This window comes from Mus caroli, unplaced genomic scaffold (assembly GCF_978045245.1).
Source record: "Mus caroli unplaced genomic scaffold, Mus_caroli_1 scaffold_16, whole genome shotgun sequence".
NCBI classification, from domain to species: domain Eukaryota; kingdom Metazoa; phylum Chordata; class Mammalia; order Rodentia; family Muridae; genus Mus; species Mus caroli.
Genome location: NW_028227271.1, coordinates 27,610,113 through 27,628,763, shown reverse-complemented (window position 1 = coordinate 27,628,763; position 18,651 = coordinate 27,610,113). Strand labels below are relative to the sequence as shown.

At 52.3% G+C, this 18,651-nt stretch overlaps 1 protein-coding gene across 6 annotated transcripts in view; it reads left to right on the top strand.

Annotated features, from left to right (window-relative positions):
• Mroh1 (maestro heat like repeat family member 1) overlaps positions 1-18,651 on the top strand; it is a 74,771-nt gene that overhangs the window by 38,770 nt on the left and 17,350 nt on the right. For 3 of the 6 annotated variants that reach the window (XM_021183457.1, XM_029469604.2, XM_085831743.1), the window contains exons 13-30: positions 4,388-4,461; positions 6,872-6,991; positions 9,587-9,700; positions 9,990-10,134; positions 10,372-10,412; positions 10,711-10,852; positions 11,118-11,170; positions 11,604-11,711; positions 12,245-12,364; positions 12,631-12,753; positions 14,615-14,761; positions 14,838-14,864; positions 15,747-15,869; positions 16,010-16,089; positions 16,299-16,413; positions 16,542-16,637; positions 17,166-17,270; positions 18,475-18,610. In XM_021183457.1, coding sequence (XP_021039116.1) covers positions 4,388-4,461; positions 6,872-6,991; positions 9,587-9,700; positions 9,990-10,134; positions 10,372-10,412; positions 10,711-10,852; positions 11,118-11,170; positions 11,604-11,711; positions 12,245-12,364; positions 12,631-12,753; positions 14,615-14,761; positions 14,838-14,864; positions 15,747-15,869; positions 16,010-16,089; positions 16,299-16,413; positions 16,542-16,637; positions 17,166-17,270; positions 18,475-18,610 — 1,869 coding nt within the window. The remainder of the gene's footprint in view (positions 1-4,387; positions 4,462-6,871; positions 6,992-9,586; positions 9,701-9,989; positions 10,135-10,371; positions 10,413-10,710; positions 10,853-11,117; positions 11,171-11,603; positions 11,712-12,244; positions 12,365-12,630; positions 12,754-14,614; positions 14,762-14,837; positions 14,865-15,746; positions 15,870-16,009; positions 16,090-16,298; positions 16,414-16,541; positions 16,638-17,165; positions 17,271-18,474; positions 18,611-18,651) is intronic. The other 3 variants (XM_021183458.1, XM_021183460.1, XM_021183459.1) reach the window with 3 other exon arrangements.

Here is an 18,651-nt window from a genome sequence, read left to right as displayed (position 1 = left end):
CTACTTTGAAGATTTTCCTTTTTTGGTTTTTTTTTTAATTATTTTATGTGGGTGTGGGTGTTTTGTGTGCATGTGTTTCTGTGTGGTGTGTGCTTATCTGGTGCCCAGGGAGCCAGGAGAGTGTGTCTGATTCTGGAACTTGACTTACAGATGGTTGTGAGCTGACATACGGGCACTAAGACTCAAACCCAGGTCCTTTGAAAGTGAATACTCTCTCCAGGATGTTTACATGTAACCATGTATGTCTTTATATGTAAATAATATTTCTATTTGACTCTCTTTCTAGAGACTGTCCACTGATTTGTTTGTTTTGTTTTATTTTTTTTAAGTGTGGTGTCCGCCCTTCAGAGTCTGACTACTTTTTTTAAGATTTATTTATTTATTTTATTTATATAAAATATAAATTATTTATATTTATGTATATGAGTTCACTGTAGCTGTACAGATGGTTGTGAGCCATCATGTGGTTGCTGGGATTTGAACTCAGGACCTTTGGAAGAGTAGTCAGTGCTCTTAACCACTGAGCCATCTCTCCAGCCCTTGTTTTGTTTTCTTTTTTGGTTGTTTTGTTTTGTTTTGAAGTTGGGTCTCTCTACATAGCCCTGGTTGTCCTGGAACTCACTCTGTAGACCAGGCTGGCCTCAAACTCAGAGATTCGCCTGCCTCTGCCTCCCAAGTGCTGGGACTAGAGGCGTGCTCATTGATTAATTTTTGTTTGTTTGTTTTTTGTTTCATTTGATTATTTAAAACACAGGATATCAGGTATCCCAGGCTGGCCTTGAATTTATTTTACGGCTGAAAGAGCCCTTGAACTCCTCGTCCTCCCGGCGCCACCTCCCTAGTGCTGGGATTCCGGGTGTTCACCCCTGGACTTGTCCTTATTCAGTGCCGGGATTCAACCTTCAGCTTCCTTCGTGCATGTTAGCCCAGCACTCTGACCACTTGGCTACCCCTCCAGGCCTGGTTTTACATTTATTTCTTTTAGATAACATAACACACAGTGGTGTAATTGAGTGATGCTGAGCACAGCCACGCTCTTGTGCGGCTCTCACCAGCACTCTGGAAAGAGCTCCGTCCTGTAGCATGGAGGGTGCGTACTTCCTGGTGACTGTCTTCACACAAGTGTCGTGCTGTTACCGTCTTTAATTCCTATCTCAGTTTTTTTAAAAAAATATTTATTTATTTAATGTGTGTGAGTACACTGCAGCTGTCTTCAGACACACCAGAAGAGGGCATTGGATCCCATTACAGATGGTTGTGAGCCACCATGTGGTTGCTGGGAATTGAACTCAGGACCCCAGGAAGAGAAGTCAGTGCTCTTAACCACTGAGCCATCTCTCCGGCCGTCTCAGTTTTAAGGTCATGACCACTCTTCAACATTTCCCAAGCACTGCAAAATTTGCCTTGGATCAGACTTAGAATCTCTGTTGTCTGAGCGTTTACAGACCTCTCATTTTTCTGGATTTTATGATTTTTTTTTGTTTTGTTTTTTTGTTTTGTTTTTCAAGACAGGGTTTCTCTGTGTATCCCTGGCTGTCCTGGAACTCACTTTGTAGACCAGGCTGGCCTCGAACTCAGAAATCTGCCTGCCTCTGCTTCCCAAATGCTGGGATTAAAGGCGTGTGCCACCACGCCCGACTTGTACTGTCAAGATCCTTAACAGGCTTTGTTGTGGTGGCTCCAGAGGAGGTAGGGCCTAGACCATGGAGTATCTTAGGGTGGGGCTGTTTGTTTTTTGAGACAGAGTTTCTCTGCATAGCTCTAGTTATCCCGGAGCTCTCTCAGTACACCAGGCTGGCCTTGAACTCAGCGGTCTTCCTGCCTCTGCCTCCTGAGTTCTGGGATTAAAGGTGTGAGCAACCACCTGGCTGGGATGACATTCTTACCAAACTGCCTCTACATTGTCACAAGCAGTTATTACTTGTATTGTGCCCAGTGCCCTCATTTTTCTTCCCTATTTTCTTTCCTTTAAAAAAAAGTTTATTTATTATGTGTGTGTGTGCGTGTGCCTGCGCGAGCTCATGTGCAGGAGCCCATGGAGGTCGAAAGGCATTTGATGCTGTGCTGGAGTTACAGTGCTTGTGTGCTGCCTGATGTGAGTTCAGGGGTCTGAACCCAGGTCCTCTACTAGAGCAGTACTAATTCTTACCTGCTGAGCCATCTCTCCAGCCTCTTTTCCCTTTTAGTCTAGGGTCTTGCTCTATGGTCTAGGTTGGCTTTGAACACGCTAGCTCCCTGTGTCAGCCTCCTCCGCTGACCTGGAGCTGATGCTCCTCCTGCTTCCTTCTGAGTGTTGGGGTTACAGGCATTTATCACATCCGGTGATAGCCACTTCGTAATAGCCATTTATACTTTATCGCAAAAGGTGAAATCCACTCTAGAGACATATAGAATGGTTCATAAATGTGAGTGTTCTCATTGCACGGGGCCAGGCTGGTGCTCTGGGCTTCATTCCGGGGTTAGTGTCTGTGCAGTCCAGTCAAGCACTTAGTGGCTGGCCTCAGTCTTCTTTATAGTATTAGGAGATGGGTCAGGTGATGGCACATGCCTTTAATCCCAAGACTCGGGAGTTCAAGGCCAGCCTGGTCTACAGAGTGAGTTCCAGGACAGCCAGGGATACACAGAAAAACCCTATATCAACACATACGCATGCGCACAAGCGAGCTTGGGCACACCATACACAAATGTGTACACACACACATATTTGGCATATAAGGTTATGTTCCTGGTTCTCAGCAAGAAGGAGCCCCCAGAGCCGCAGCAGCAGCAGCAGCAGCAGCAGCAGCAGCAGCAGCAGCAGCAGCAGCAGCAGTTGGTCTGGGTCATGTGAGAAACTCCAGACGTTAAGCAGACTGGTGATTGACAGCAGCTCCTTCACAGCGGCACTACTGTGACTTCCCCAGAATGGGAGCCACTTCTCTACTTACTGCCTCAGCTGCCAACCAGTTAGCTTTGTAACAAGATGTGCTCAAATCACACTCCTTTAATTAATTGATTTACTCACTATGGGTGTGTGAGTGCCGTGAAGAGGGGTGGGCATCAGAGGACAACTTGGCAGAAGTCGGTTCTCCTTCTGCCATGTTGGTCCCACGGAGCACTGCTTACGGTCTTGGTGGTAGCACCGTCACGCACTGAGCTACCGGCCACAGCCCACCTTAGGTTTTATCTTTTTCTTTTTTCTTTTTAACTTATTTTAGTTTATCTGTGTAGTCTGCCTGTGGATATGTACACAGGCGTGTAAGTGCCCAGAGACCAAGGTGCCTGAGTTCCCTGGAGCTGGCTGTGAGCCACCTGATCTGGGTTTGAGAAATGAACTCATTCCTCTGAAAGAACAGTATTTGCTCTTAACCACTGAGCCAACCCTCCAGCACCCCATAACAACTGAGCCATCCCTCCAGCACCTCCTAAGCACTGAGCCATCCCTCCAACACCCCCTAAGCCCTGAGCCATCCCCCCAGCACCCCCTAAGCACTGAGCCATCCCTCCAACACCCCCTAAGCACTGAGCCATCACTCCAACACCTCCTAACCACTGAGCCATCCCCCCAGCACCCCATAACCACTGAGTGATTGCTCTAACACCCGTAGCCCCTTTAAATTCATCATCCTAATCATTGTTTGCTTAGGCTAGGGGTTGAGAAATGTAATGTCACAGCGCCTTACAGTTTGTAGGAAAGAGGGGTGGGGCTTGCAGAAAACAGACTCAGAGCAGAATTAGAATTCTGTTCCTAGTGGCCTCAGTATTCTACATTACGGCTGCCCCTTAGGTGCATGTGTGGGCTTCACTCCCAGCCCCTCCTGTGCCTCTTACTGATACTGTGCTTTCATGATGACCTCTTTTGTATGAGCCAGAGAACGATTGTTTTGAAAGGTGACTCAAAAAAGCCAGCTACATATGGCAAGGCAAGTTTATTTGGTAGGGAGCGCAAGTGAGCATGTGATACAAAGAGCTTTGCTTAAATTCACTTACCCAGAACTGGCCATTCTCAGAGTGGGTGCACCATTTAGCAGTGGAAAAAGGGCAGAACAGATGTCTTAGCTGGCTTTGCTGGGGCTCCTGTCTAACAGGCACTTCCCTGGTCCCTTCACTCTGCAGGGTCCTGCCCTGTGCCTGCCCTAGCCCTGCAGGAGTTGCAGCCTCACAGGATTAGAGAGCACAGTTCTTCATGCACAAGGACCCTAAGGAGAATTTTTTAAAAATCCTTTTTAGCTTTTGGATTAGGTAAAATGTTATTTGGGGGTGGGGGGGATGGGTTTATGCCCATTTCTCCTTTGACATGAGGAACAAGTGAGGCCAGACCCTTTGAGGCCTAGACATCAAGGTAGATGCAGATAGGATGGCTGGCCTTGGGTAGCAGGCACTAAGCCACCTTGTTTGTCTCTTGCAGCCGCTCAGATGGAGGCTAAGCAGCCCTTTATCCTCTCCTCCATGAGGCTGCCTCTTCTGGACACCAACGATAAGGTACAGTGGAAGGTTGGCCTGGGTCACTATGGGAACAGACCAGGCCGTTTGGCTCATCGTGAGCAGCCAACAGAAGAGCGGCCAGAGCACCGGAAGTTCCTATCCTACCAGCCTCTGGGCGCAAGCAGGCAGAGAGATGCACACATGCAGTGTGGGCAGACTACATCTCCACATTGTCTTAGTGAACTGGTAGTGAGCCCAAGGCACATCAGGGCTGGTGCCTGTCATAGGCCCAGAGTGCTCCAGCTCCACCCCCAGATCTGCTATTCACGAAGGACTCAGGGAACTCAGGCAGCAGGTATCCTCACCACTTTCAACTCGGGAGTAGTTGAACTCTGCTAGGGGGCTGGGTGTGGTGACTCATGATTGTCATCTAAGCACTTGGGAGTCGGAAATAGGAGTTCTGGCAATCTTCAGCTACATAATTAGATTTTTGTCTCAAAAACAGAAATCAGCTGGGAAAGAGCCCCTGGGGACAGAGTTCAGGAGGGACAAACCTGAAGCTTCCCATTGCCTTCTGTGAGCTGGGCAGTGTTAGCCAACCCCCCCTCCCCCTGGCAGCACTGTGTGCCCACACCTGGGAGCATTGTCAACCAAGGTCATTCCTTTAGTCTTAGAGCCCTGTCACGGGGATGTGCTGGACTGTCTGTATGGCCACACTCAGCCTCCAGCCCCTCTGAAGATGGGACTGATAGCATGTGGCCTACAGGTTCCCACCTGCATTCTAGACTTTGACTATGGGAGATGTCTCTGGTCCCAGATCATGACACACTCTTACCAAGTAGGATATCTCAAGGAGCCCAGGAAACAGATTAGACTCCTTTTTGGGCAAGGCAGGACTCCCTAGCCTTCTGAGCACTACGGTGTTAGTAGGGCTGGCCTGCTCAGAGGCAGCAGGACCCTAGCCCTTCCTGAGAGCACTGCAGCATCTGTGCCGCCCTGGCTGCTTCCAGGGACCTCCTGTGTATCCTGCTGTTATTTCTGCAGGAGCTCCTGACACAAACTCTAAATCCCAGCTTTCTAACCTACATATTCCCTCATTGTGGGTCCAGACAATGAGCTGTCCACAGTATGGAGTGAGCACGTGGGTGCGCACTCAGCCTGGGCAGATGGCTACCAACCCAGACCACCCTGTTCCCATAGTCACATTAGATGATCAGGTGTGAGGCTATCAGGAGGTGAGACTCCCAGGAAGCTTCCTTGGGGAATCCACACTCGAGGCAACATTCCAGGAAGGGGCAGCACTTTCAGGATGGAGCTGAAGGCTCCTGAGAGACTTGTACAAAGGGCTAAGGCTGGGGTCTGTTAGGGTAAGTGAGCCAGAGGCTCTGAGTAAATGTCACTGATGTGGCTTTATCAGGCTGGCCATGCAGCCTCAGAACTAGGCATGCTTGGGCAACAGGCAGAGGCCTGGGAGACATTGCCTGGGGGAGGGGTCAAACAACCAGGACCATAGCACATCATAGGAAACACAGGTGTCACCCAAGAGAGCCAGTCCTGAAGGACACCAGTCCTATAGCTTACGTCTAGATGAACAGTGCAGATGGGACTCGTCTGTTATGCACCAAAACTCCCTGAGTATAAGTGGGAGGTCAAGCTGGAGGTCAGGGCGATTTGGAGCAGGCTTTCATCAGAGCCGTTTTTATAGACTTGAGGATGAAGCCTGGTAAAAGCCCATAGAGGATGCAGTTGGTGAGATAAGGTGACTTCTGAAGGGCTGGGAGGAAGGGACAAAAGTGTGTGGGAGAGCAGGAAACGAGGCCTTCCCTTGCAGAGCTGCACGTGTCACAGGTGGCTAACAGACTGCTAGCTGAGAGCTGAGCAGGCTTCCGTGAAGCGAGGCGCTGGGGATTGCAGCAGTTGTGGGTACAGATGTGGGCGTAGATGTATAAACCAATGTGTGTGTAAGTGTAGGTGCAAGTGCGGCTGTAGGTACGGGTGTGGTGTACGTATACAAACCAGTGTGTGTGAGTATAGATGCAGGCCCAGCTGTAGGCACTGTGTGTATGGGCGTGGGTATGGTGCTGATACAGATGTGGGTGCAGGTGTGTAGGTGTGTGTGGGCGTGGGTATGGTGCTGATACAGATGTGGGTGCAGGTGTGTGTGGGCGTGGGTATGGTGCTGATACAGATGTGGTTGCAGGTGTGTAGGTGTGTGTGGGTATGGTGCTGATACAGATGTGGGTGCAGGTGTGTAGGTGTGTGTGGGCGTGGGTATGGTGCTGATACAGATGTGGGTGCAGGTGTGTGTGGGCGTGGGTATGGTGCTGATACAGATGTGGTTGCAGGTGTGTAGGTGTGTGTGGGTATGGTGCTGATACAGATGTGGGTGCAGGTGTGGGTGCAAATGTAGCACAGGACCAGATGTGGCCCCTGAGGCCCTTGCTGACCTTCTCTCGGTTCTGGGCAGGTGAAACGGGCTGTGGTGCAGGTGATCAGTGCCATGGCCCACCACGGCTACTTGGAGCAGCCTGGAGGAGAGGTGATGGTTGAGTACATTGTGCAGCAGTGTGCCCTGCCCGCCGAGGAGGTAAGGACGCACCTGCTTCTGGATTTCTTGGGTGTCAGGCTCTTCAGCCTGTGTTTCTCATGAGCGCTGTTAGCACTGGTTACCCAGAGCATCTGGCCTGGCAGCAGGGGGCTGCGTGGGCTGCGTGGGCTGAGGGTCCCTTTGGTTGCTGAGTCAGGGTCTCTGCATCCTGTGAGTCCACTCAACAGATACCCAACTCAAGCAGAGGCAGAAGACAGAAACTTTGGCTTTCTCCTATTTAAAGTTATTAAACACCAATTTCTTTTGAAGGAGAGCAGGGTAAGACGTGGTAATGTAGACTGTAAATAGCAGGTGAGTGGAGCCAGGTGGCATTGGGCTTCTTAGTATGCACTGGGCACTGACTCGCTAGTACGGAAACTGTGCGGTGGAGTGGGCAGTCTGGTCATACAGTAACTAGTAAGCGCTCCAGTTCCTGAGCTGTGAGCTCTGGATCTGGTTTCTTGGAATGAGAAAAGCTAGATTGTCCTAAGGTCAGCTCTGAATCTGTTGCTATGATAAAACCCCATGACCAAGGCAACTTATAGGAGGGAGGGTTTGTTTGGGCTTCTGGTTCCAGAGGGATCAGAGTCCACTATGGTAGAGATATAGTAGCAAGTAGCTGGCCTGGTAGGAGCAGACACCTGAGTGCTCACATCTTCAAATGCAAGCATGCAGCAGAGAGAGAACAGAGAGTGGGCAAGCCCACTCAAAGCCTGCCCCAGTGGCATCCTTCCTCCAGCAAGGCTCCACCTCCTAAGATGCCACAATCTCCCCCAATCAGCACTACTAACTGGGGACCAAGCATTCAAATATCCGAGCCTACAGGCAACAATTCTCTCTCAAACCACCACGAGTTGTCTTCTTCTAGTGCTTCTGCCACTATGTACAGTGCCCAAACAGGACTCAGTGTCTATCCTTTAAAGTATAATTTAAAATTTTAGATTTCTTTTTTATGTGTATGAATACTTGCCTGCATGTATGTATGCACATCACGTGTATGCTTAGTGCCTATAGAGACCAGAAAGGGGCAGTGGATTCCCTGGAACTGGAGCTATGAATGGTTGTGAGCTACCACGCGGGTGCTGGGAATCAAACCAGGTCCTCTGTAAGAGCAGTTTTGCTGGCCCATCTCTTTTTTTGTTTGTTTGTTTTTGTTTTTCCGAGACAGGGTTTCTCTGTATAGCCCTGGCTGTCCTGGAACTCACTTTGTAGACCAGGCTGGCCTCTAACTCAGAAATCTGCCTGCCTCTGCCTCCCGAGTGCTGGAGAGCAGCAGACATTTTTAACCACTGAGCCATCTCTCTAGCCACTAATGTTCTTGACATTTTATTTATTTGTATGTGTGTAGGTACTGGTGTACTTGTGGAAGTACTGTGGGAGGTGTTTTTCATTTCCCACTTCTCCCACCAATGGGTCCCAAAGTTCTCTCACATGTGAGCGATTGCCAGCCCGGTGCCTGCTTTGCCCTCTGCGTCTTCACAGTAGTAGCTTGTAGGTTATTAGACAAGAACTGAAGAACGCCATGTCCTCTGTTTCAGTCTTTAGTCCCAGTAAGTTGCTATCAGAAGTTGAATAGACTCCCCTAGTAGGTACTATAAATTAGTTGTTGTTGTTAATACATATATATTTGGTTGATGTCCATGGGAGGCTGCCTCTTCTGAAGAGAAATGGAAGAGGGGTGTGTAGAGAGTGGGGTGGAGACTAGGAGGGGAGGAGGGAGGAGACACTGCATTCAGAATGGAATATATGAGAGAATTTTTTAAAAGATTTATTTATTTATTTTATGTTTGTGAGTACACTGTAGCTGTCTTCAGACACACCAGAAGAGGGCAGTGGAGCCCATTACAGATGGTTGTGAGCCACCATGTGGTTGCTGGGAATTGAACTCAGGACCTCTGGAAGAGCAGTCAGTGCTCTTAACCTCAGAGCCATCTCTCCAGCCTGAGAGAAGAATCTTCTAAAAGTCGATATCCCACCCCCAAATTAAAAATATTTACTTACTGTGTCCACAAGTATGTGTGGATGGAGGTGCCTTTTGGAGGTCCGAGGACGGTTTGTTGGTTCTCCCCTTCCACCATGTAAATTCTGGGGATCCAACTCAGGTTAGTAGGCTTGACAGCAAGTACTGTGACTTGCTGAGCCAAGGAACCTTGGAGTCAGTAGCTTATAGGAGACAGAAACAGAGGCAGGGACGGACGGAAGGAGGGAAGGAGAGATGGAGGGAGAGGAAGAGAGAGATTGTATGTGTGTGTGTGCACACACACACATTCCATAAACCACATATACAGCTTAGAGGACAACTTTAGGTCTCTCCTTGGCCCACTGGATCCTGAAATCAAACTCAGCTTGTCAGTCTCACACAGAAAGCACTTACTGAGCCATCCCACCAGCTTTTCTTAAGTGATTTTGGTGTGCTTGCCTGTGGGAGCTGACAGACATCCTCTCAGGGGCAGGGTTGGTGAGTCTGCTGCGTTTCCTTTTCTGCCAGCCTTTCCCCTTCTTGTGCTAACCTTGATGGACCTCGTGGTCCATCTCATGCTAACCTTGGTGTGTGGACAGTCATCCACACGTGCTCTCGTTTGCCTCTTCCTCCAGCCTGAGAAGCCTGGCCCTGATGGGGAGGACCTGGCGGCAGATAGCGTGCGGGCTGTCAGTATCCGCACCCTCTACCTGGTCAGCACCACGGTGGACAGGATGAACAGTGTGAGTGTGCGTGTCTCTGACCCAAGACTGGCTGCCTGAGCTTTCCCAGTCCAAGATTTCCTGCCCTCCCCGTCCCTGGCTTGGAGCGGAGAGTGTGGCCTCCAGGGGACAATGGCCGGACAGTGCGCAGAGGATCTCTCAGCAATGGCCGGACACACTGTCTGTCTTAGCATCGGCCCCTCTCAAACTACCCTGCTCCTGTACAGCAGTGGAGATCCAGTTCTGACATCTCTACTGCCCCGGAGGCCGTGCCCGCCCGCTTGCAGTCCACAGACCGTGGCCCTCTGTCCTTCAGGTTCTCTGGCCCTACCTCCTCGAGTTCCTCACCCCGGTGCGCTTCACTGCAGCCCTCACCCCGCTCTGCAGGAGCCTTGTGCACTTAGCCCTGAAGAGGCAGGAGGCTGGGGCAGATGATTTCCTCATCCAGTACAACGCGAATGGTGTGGAGGCCCAACCACCGTGCCCCTGGCTGACCCCACCGACGCCATGATGCCCTTACACCTTATCCTCTCTCAGCTCTCTGCCTTGCCCTTGCCCCCCTGCTTCTGACACCCCCCTACCCCACCCCACCCCCGGCTGCTTTTGAATGTTGTCCCACCCCAGCTGCCTGCTTGTGCCTATGGTCCCATCTTTTATCCTATCCCTGCCTTGTAACTGTTTCCATGTTTCTTGTCCAGCAAACCTCCCGTCTCCCTTCGCTATGACCACACGACTGCTGGTAAGCAACGGGTCTGTTACTGTGTCTCAGCACACGGGCTGACACCATCCTTCATGGGACATTCTAGTAGGTGTCAGCGTGACTGTGCTTACTCTGATAGAAGAGTGGCCTCTCGGCCCCAGAGTCCCTGTCAGCTCTGTGGCAAGCCTGACCCTTGCCACCATCTCATTGGCATTCCTTGCCCCCGTGTTTGCTGGTTTTCCCTTCACCCCTGGGAAGCTGGTCCCCAGGTTGGGCACTGTGGCCGGGAGATGGCAGGTGGCTCCATGCTTAGGCAACCCCCCTTTCTCTCCTTCAGGTTGTGTCTTCTAATCCCTACCTGGGAGATGGGCGTGGAGCGGCCTCCCTGCGCCTCCTGAAGGTTATGCATCAGAATATCCACCCTTTCCTGGGCCAGCGGTGGGAGACAACCATGCCCGTGCTGCTGGAGTACCTGGATGGTGAGGCTCGTGAGGCTCAGGAGCCCCCTAGCCACCCCTGACCCCACTAGCACCCAGTATGCCATTTGGGTTGGAAGAAATGATCCAAGCTGTAATCTAAGAAAGGGCCTGGATGGCTCACAAGGGAAGGGGATGCCAACTGTGCCCTGACTGGTTTCTGCATTCCTCTCCTGGGAATTCCCAGAGACAAGGAGGGCCCACTAGTGCATGTTGGAATGAGCCTGCCTGGCAGGACCCCAGCCAGTGGGCTTCTTGGTCATTTCAGAGCACACCGAGGAAAGCCTGTCACTGAAGGAGTGGGAAGAAAAGCTTCTAATGGTGAGAGACGGAGCAGAAGGCCAAGGGCCTGTCTGTGCCTTTCTGGGACATTCTGGGCCTGGGCACAGAGGGCCGGGGCAGCAAATGTGGGACCGGTGTATTGTGCCTTCCTAGGGACTTGTTGTTATCCAACTTCATCTGGTGGTGTGACTAGGGGATGGGCTCAGTGGTGGGGGGAGTTTGGGGTAAGGATGGCGGCTGGTCTCAGATGTCCTGGCATCACTCAGCACCAAATGTGAGGGACTTTTGCTCATCCTGGACACAGAAAGGGCTTCTCCCTCCTCCCCCATCTCCAGCCGAGTTCAGAGCCGTTTGTGCTTCAGCGTGCCTCATAGCTACCCACCTTCAAAGATCACTTACCAACAGGAGTCACCATAAGGTTATCACGTGTCAAGGCCCTGCCTCAGGCCTCACCAATGCTCTCCCCCCTCAGTTCCTGCGAGACACCCTGACTGTGGTATCTGACAACATCTGGATCTGCCAGCTGAGCCAAGAGATGTGCAAGCAACTGCCCTCTTACAGTGGGACTCCTCAGGAGAAGGTGCCTGAGACAAGCTAGCTGGGGACGGGGACCTCTGCATATTCCCTAGCTCCCAGCTCTCACGCTTTGAGTCTTTGATCTTGCCTGTCTGTGTCTTTGTCTCCTGACTCTGGCAACCCTGGCCAAGCCACAAAAAGCAAGCAGGGTCAGGAGGCTCCTCGCTGCAGTTAACAACTGGGAGATGGGGGACAGCTGCCTGCTCACTGTTCCTCAGACACAGCTTGGGTCTCACCTCCTCATGCAGGACCCTTCCTATGTCCTGCTTGAAATACAGCTTCCTCTCCAAGGGGCCGGGTGTAGTGGTGCCCACGTTTAACCCCAAATACTTGAGAGGTAGGCGGATCTGTGAGATCAAGTTCAACCTGGTCTACACAGCTAGTTCCAGGACACTGGGGCCACACACAGAAACCATATATCAAAAAAACCAAAAAGAAAGAAGAAAGACTACAGCTCTCCATTGGCAGTACCCACCACAGTGCAAGTGTCTGTCTGCTCGGGAGTCAGGGTCGTCTGCATTCTCTACTGTGTTCCAGAACTTCCTGTATAAGTGCATAGGGACCACGCTGGGCGCTGCTTCAAGTAAGGAGGTGGTGAGGAAACACCTCCGAGAGCTGCTGGAGACAGCCAGATACCAAGAAGAGGCAGAGCAGGAGGTGGGTAGTCCCCAGTGTCCGGGGCTGTGAGGCCGTGCTCATCTGCCACTCTGAGCTAGCCACGTGTGCTGTGAGCACATAGGTACATGCTTGCACACGAAGCACACTGCTTGCTTCTACAAGGATGTCCGAGTGTATTTGGTGTGCCTTCGGGTTTATGTGTGTGTGGAACTTTGTGTACGTGTGGATATACACTCCTCCCCACACAGCGTGTGGGCAGGTGGGCCACTGTGCCCAAGTGTGAGCACACCCGTGCACCTCCCCAGGGCCTGGCCTGTTGCTTTGGGATCTGTGCCATTACCCACCTTGAGGACACTCTAGCACAGCTGGAGGACTTTGTGAGGTCAGACGTGTTTAGGAAGTCCACCGGCATCTTTAGCATTTTTAAGGTAAGACGGTCATTACCCAGAACAGCGTCCTTGTGAGTAGATATCTGTCTGTGGCTGCCCCACTTTTCATGTCTGCGGTAGGGTGGGTTCCTGCCCTCTGCTCTCTCTCAAGATGAAGGCTAGGGCTGGGTTCCCTCAGGCTTTGTATCCTCCATTCCTCCTCTGGGCCTGAGCTCTCCTCCCACTGAGGGCCTCCCAGAAGCCCTAGCTGACTGGAGTGCTGTTCCTCTAGCTGTGGGTAATGAGAGTTCTAAGTGGCAAGGTTCTGTGGTGATCAGCTTTCTGTTGCTATGACGAAATACTTGAGGAAATCGACTTTAAGGAGGAAGAGGTAGTCTGTCTCCTAGTTTCAGAGGTTGTGCAGGCCAGGCATGGTGGAGGGGCAGATGAAGAGAGCTTTTCACCTCACAGGAGCCAAGAGCACACTTAACTGCCTCTAGACCCGTGCTGCTTTGAACCCTTCAAAGAGTTCATTTCTGGGGTTCTCTGCCTTCCCCATGCTGCACTCCTTTAATGCAGTTTCTCATGTTGTGCTGACCCCTAACCACAAAGTAATTTTCATTGCTATTTTATAACTGTAATTTTGCCATTGTTATGAATCGTAATGGGTTAGTGCATTGATGAACTAGTCACTTCCAAGGGTTTCTGTCTTTGAACACTGCTGCTCTGGGGACATGTGAACTTTAGGGACATTTTCAAATGTTTCTCTAACCCTTGCAGCACTGGGGACCCTTGAGCTCTAGGGACATTTCCTATCTGAACCACACAGCTGGGGAACTTAGAGCTGTCCCCTTCTCTAAGGCCAGGCTGTCTGTCCTTTGCCCTGAGTGCTTGGGTTTTCAGACTCTCCTACCATGCCTGACCCTGGCCATTTTGCTCTGTGTCTAGTGATTGCTCCACTCATGGAACCCGAGGGTTGACCCAGGAGTGCAAGGACCCACACACCTCTTCTTTCTCTTTCTCGTCTTCCTCTATCTCTTTTTAAAAGTGTTTTTAGGCCAGGTATGGTGGAGTACACCTTTAATCCCAGCACTTGGGAGGCAGAGGCAGGCGGATTTCTGAGTTTGAGGCCAGCCTGGTCTACAAAGTGAGTGCCAGGACAGCCAGGGCTATACAGAGAAACCCTATCTCAAAAAAAAAAAAAAAAAAAAAAAGGGAAAAAAAAGTGTTTTTAGATTTATTTATTCATTTTCATTTTGTTTTATGTGTACCAGTGTTCTGCCTACATGTATATTTATGCACCTGATCCCACTGAGGTCAGAAGAAGGCAGTGGATCCCCTGGAACTGGAATTATGTATGGTTGTGAGCCACCATGTGGATGCTGGGAATTGAACCTTGGATCCTCTATAAGAACAAGTGTTCTTAACCATTGAGCCATTTCTCCAGCTCCCTCTATCTCTATCTTGAGACAGGGCCTCACTGTTTAGCCTTGGCTAGCACAGAATTTGATGTGTAGATCAGGTTGGCCTCAAATTCAAAGAGATCTGCCTCTACCTCCAGAGTGCTGGGATAAAGGTGTGCGACCACTTGTAGCTCCTGCCCCTCCTGCCCCCACCCCCACACTGTCTTTTCTGATGTTGGCATCTACAAGCCCTAGTTTTCGGGTTGTTAGGCTTCCAGCTTTCTTTCCCCTGTTTCTTGGTCCCACTGCCTCAGCCCTTTCTTGCAACCAAACGGTTCCTGGTGGGCATGTGTGGGCCCAGGGCTGCCCTCCTGCCATCCCTGGATGCTCCCTCTGGTGTCCCTAGCTGGCTCTGGCTATTCCAGGAGTTTTAGGGGATAGAAAGCCCACTGCAAAGCAAGGCTCCCTGGGAGAGTAGTTCACTGAGTAAGTGCCGTCCCGCTGACTCTCTACCTCAGGATCGAAGCGAGCACGAAGTGGAAAGAATGAAGAGCTCTCTGATCCTATGCTATGGGCACGTGGCTGCCCAGGCTCCTCGAGAGCTGGTGCTGGCCAGGGTAGAGTCTGATATCCTGCGCAACATGTTCCAGTGCTTCAACACCAAGGTGGGCGTTGCCGCTGTCCATGGGGGCCAGACACACAATGCCAGAGTCTTACCTTATTTCACTCTTTGTTGTTTAGGTTCTGGGAATAAAGGTAGAGACCAAGGTATAGTGTATGGTGACTGACCGTGTGTGAACTATGCTTTTCTCTCTCCTCTGGGCTGGGCTTTGGGGCAGAGCCAAACCTAGAGCTGGGCTTCCTGGCCATGGTGGTCCTGGGGAAGTGTGGTGGAGTACAGCTCTGAGACTCCTGCCCACTTCCCTGTGGAGCAGCTAAGCAAGCGCGCTGAGGACAGAGCCAGGCTTCTCTGCCTCTGGGTAATTGATCCTGGGCTACATCCTTAGAGACAGCTGATAGGCCACTCACAGCTGTGTCCCCCCCCCCCACACACACATAGCCCAGCGATAGCTCCGGGCTCCTTTGGCTCTGTTCCCAATGCTTTTGGGGCTGCCTTTCTCTAGACCCCAGAGAGCACCTAGGGGAGGGCTAGTTAAGCCCAGAACTATTGAAAAGGGCCAAAGGTTCCCTTGGTCTCATTAACATACTTCCTCTGTGACGTCCTTGATACTAACCTGGCAGGCCTTTTAGAGGGACAATTCTTTCTTCCTGAGGAGTGGGGAGCCTCAGGGGTGAGGGAGTGGGCTGGATGGGTGAGGTTCTTTTAGTTTTTTTGTTTCCCCCGCCCAGCCCCTAGGAGTAAGAGGGTTGGCCCTCTGTTTCTCAGAATGGCCTCTCTCCTGTCTCCTATGAAACTGTCATAGTACACAGCAGTTCCCCTGTGGGCCAAGGCCCTGGAACTTCAGGTCCTAGGTCTCTTCCTCGGTCAGGAGGCTGCTGTCGGGCTTTTTGGTCACAGTGAACAGCCGCTCTGGCTGTTCAAGAAAGGGCGTGTACTCCAGTTTCTGAGGCTGGGCTCTGCTCTGTGGCTACTCTGGGGCAGTTCTGGGGGCAGATATGCAAACCTCCTGCAGCCAGCTCTTCCTCTAGGACCCGGCCCTGAAGCTCTGCCTCGTCCAGAGCCTATGCATGGTCAGCCAGGCCATGTGCAGCAGCGCACAAGCCAGCTCCTTCCACTTCTCGAGGAAAACAGAGCTGGTGACACAGATGATGGTGAGGCCCGGGCAGTCACTGGGCTTGAGTGGGTGCAGACCACCCTGCGCCTCAGAGGCCTCAACTACCCACTTCATGGGAGAGATGGGGGGGGGGCAGGGAGGAGGCTAATAGGGCCTGTTATATGCTGCCTCCCCAAGGAATTCATCAGGGCAGAACCTCCAGACTGCCTGAGAACACCCATTCGGAAGAAAGCCATGCTGGCCTGCACATACCTGGTGTATCCTTTCCTGCCTCTCTGTGCACTGAGTGGGCCTGTGGGTCTGTATGCGGATGTATAGAATGCATTATAGATCAGAAATCGTCTGAACGTAATGGTAGCTGGACCATCCATGTAGGCCCAGTGGTTTCTAGGGCGGGGTTGTGGGGAGGGCAGGCTGGAGAAGATGTCAGGGAGACACTTATTGGTGCCCTTAACCTGCTGCTCAGCAACTTGGAGCCTGCACTAGAGGAGCAGACACAGGCAGATGTGGTCCACAGCTGCTTACACAGTGTCATGGCCCTGCCACCTGAGGCTGAGGGGGAAGATGGCATTGGCCGGGAGGTATTGCACGTCCAAGGGTGGCAGCGGGGTGGGGGTGGAGGGTGGGGCAGGAGCAGGGCAGGGAGTGAGATCTGCCTCTGAAAGAAGCGGGATCACGCATGGGTCTGGTGGTCTGGCTCTCCCTGCAGCCTCTGTATCTGGACACGGTGTGTGCCCTTGAAGACTTGTTGACAAGCCTGCTGCGGCAGAACATGACCCCCCAAGGCCTGCAGATCATGGTAGAGGTGTGCTGTGGGTGTGCACTGCTGGGGTGATGGAGTCTGACTGTCCCACCTAGTTCCTGGCTGTCTCTTTCCTGCTCCCCTCCCCCACTGTGGTTAGGTACTAAGGAGACAGTTTGGCAGTTTCTCTAGGGGAGGGGCATCTGACCGCGTCCCCTCTGCCTGGGCACCTCTGGCCAGATAGTGCCTCTGCTGCGTTTCCCTGACTGCTACAAGTTCTGGGATGGATCACATGAGTCCTGGCTGCCATCTGCTAAGCACCCGAGGCAAGCAAGATGACAACATGCACACCCTGCCGTGGTGTCCTTCCCATTCCTTCCACTGTTACAGCGGGCTGGGGCAGCACCCGTCCCTAGTCTAGGCATCCAGTGCCTAAGAGGCCTGGATCATTCTCAGCCATCTCGAGTGGGCAGGGGCGAGCTACAGCAGGCCCTAAGGTGGGAGCCACCCTGGGTCCCACTGGGATGTGGGCTTCTGCCCTCCTGGGTTGCTCCCACAGCAGGCACCTGTGTCAGGTCTGTTCTCGTACAGCACCTGAGCCCGTGGATCAAATCCCCGAGGGGTCATGAGCGGGCACGAGCACTTGGTTTGGGCGCCTGCCTGCTGGAGTTCTTCCAGGAGCACTTGCATGTCAGCGTGAGTACTGGACCTCACCCCTCCCTCCAGCACCCCTCACCCCTCCAGCACCCCTCACCCCTCCCTCCAGCATACTTCACCCCTCCCTCCAGCACATCTCACCCCCCCTCCAGCACCCCTCACCCCTCTCTCCAGAACCCCTCACCCCTCCCTCCAGCATACTTCACCCCTCCCTCCAGCACATCTCACCCCCCCTCCAGCACCCCTCACCCCTCTCTCCAGAACCCCTCACCCCTCCCTCCAGCACCTCTCACCCCCCCTCCAGCACCCCTCACCCCTCTCTCCAGCATCCCTCACCCCTCCCTCCATCAGCCCTCTGCCTGGCCTCAGGACAACCTGCAGGCTCCCTGGCCTCCCACTGCTTTCCTTCCTTGCCTCAGTCTTTTCTGACAAGGACCAAGGACCTACCATGGGTGAAGCAGCCACTCCTAGGAGGCTGTGCTTAGCTCCGTTGCTGAGCCACTTGGTTTTGATTGGCACTGGCTGTGTTCATCAGAACTCTGTCAGGAACGGAGAGTGGACTTTTACAAACATCTTCTTGTCCTCTATTGGAATCATACTGGGCGTTTTCTTGTGATGATCTTGTCTTGTTTTGGGGTGTATGTTTGTGTGGTAGAGATAACTGTGGTCTCTTTCAGTTTATGTTGACATGAGTTGAACCATATTAGGAACAGCAGCCACCTGTTCCCAGGTCTGCATCCGGCCTTAACCTTTCACTGCTGACCTGAAATTCCCCTTTCTCATCTGGTGACTTTTGGGATGTGGAGCTTCAGGGGCATCTAGGCCTGCTTTGTCCAGCTGAGGGAACTAGGGGAGGCATGTGTGTATGTCCTGGGAGCAGGGGTTTACAGCCTCTGACAGGCAGGAGGCAGGGCTGCTCTGAGGAGGGAGAGATGGCTCATAATATAAGGTGAGCAGAACTTGAGAGATGGACTGAGGGCCACTCAGGGTAAAGGGCTACACTGTTTCCTTCCCCTGTCCATAGACTTGCCATCTGGGAGTCATTTCACCGGTGGCAGTTGGGTCAGCAGAGTCCTATGGCCCCACTCCCTACACTTAGGGAGCGAGGTGGACTAGATGTGAAGAGGAAACGTTTGCTGGAGGGTCCAGGCCACATAGCCCCCCTCTAGGTCCTACTGATAAAGGCTGTGGTTGACTATTCCCCAGAATCCCGACAGCCCCGCCCCCTTCCATCTCCCTGCAGACATTGGTACCCTTCCACAACCTGGGTCTCCTGGTCGGTCTCTTTGCTCCACGGTGTGCAGACACATGGACTACCACCCGCCAGGAAGCCGTGGGCTGTGTCTATTCCCTGCTCTACTTGCAGCTGGGCTATGAGGGTGAGCCCTGCTGGGGATGTGGGGACCATGGAGGCAAGAGT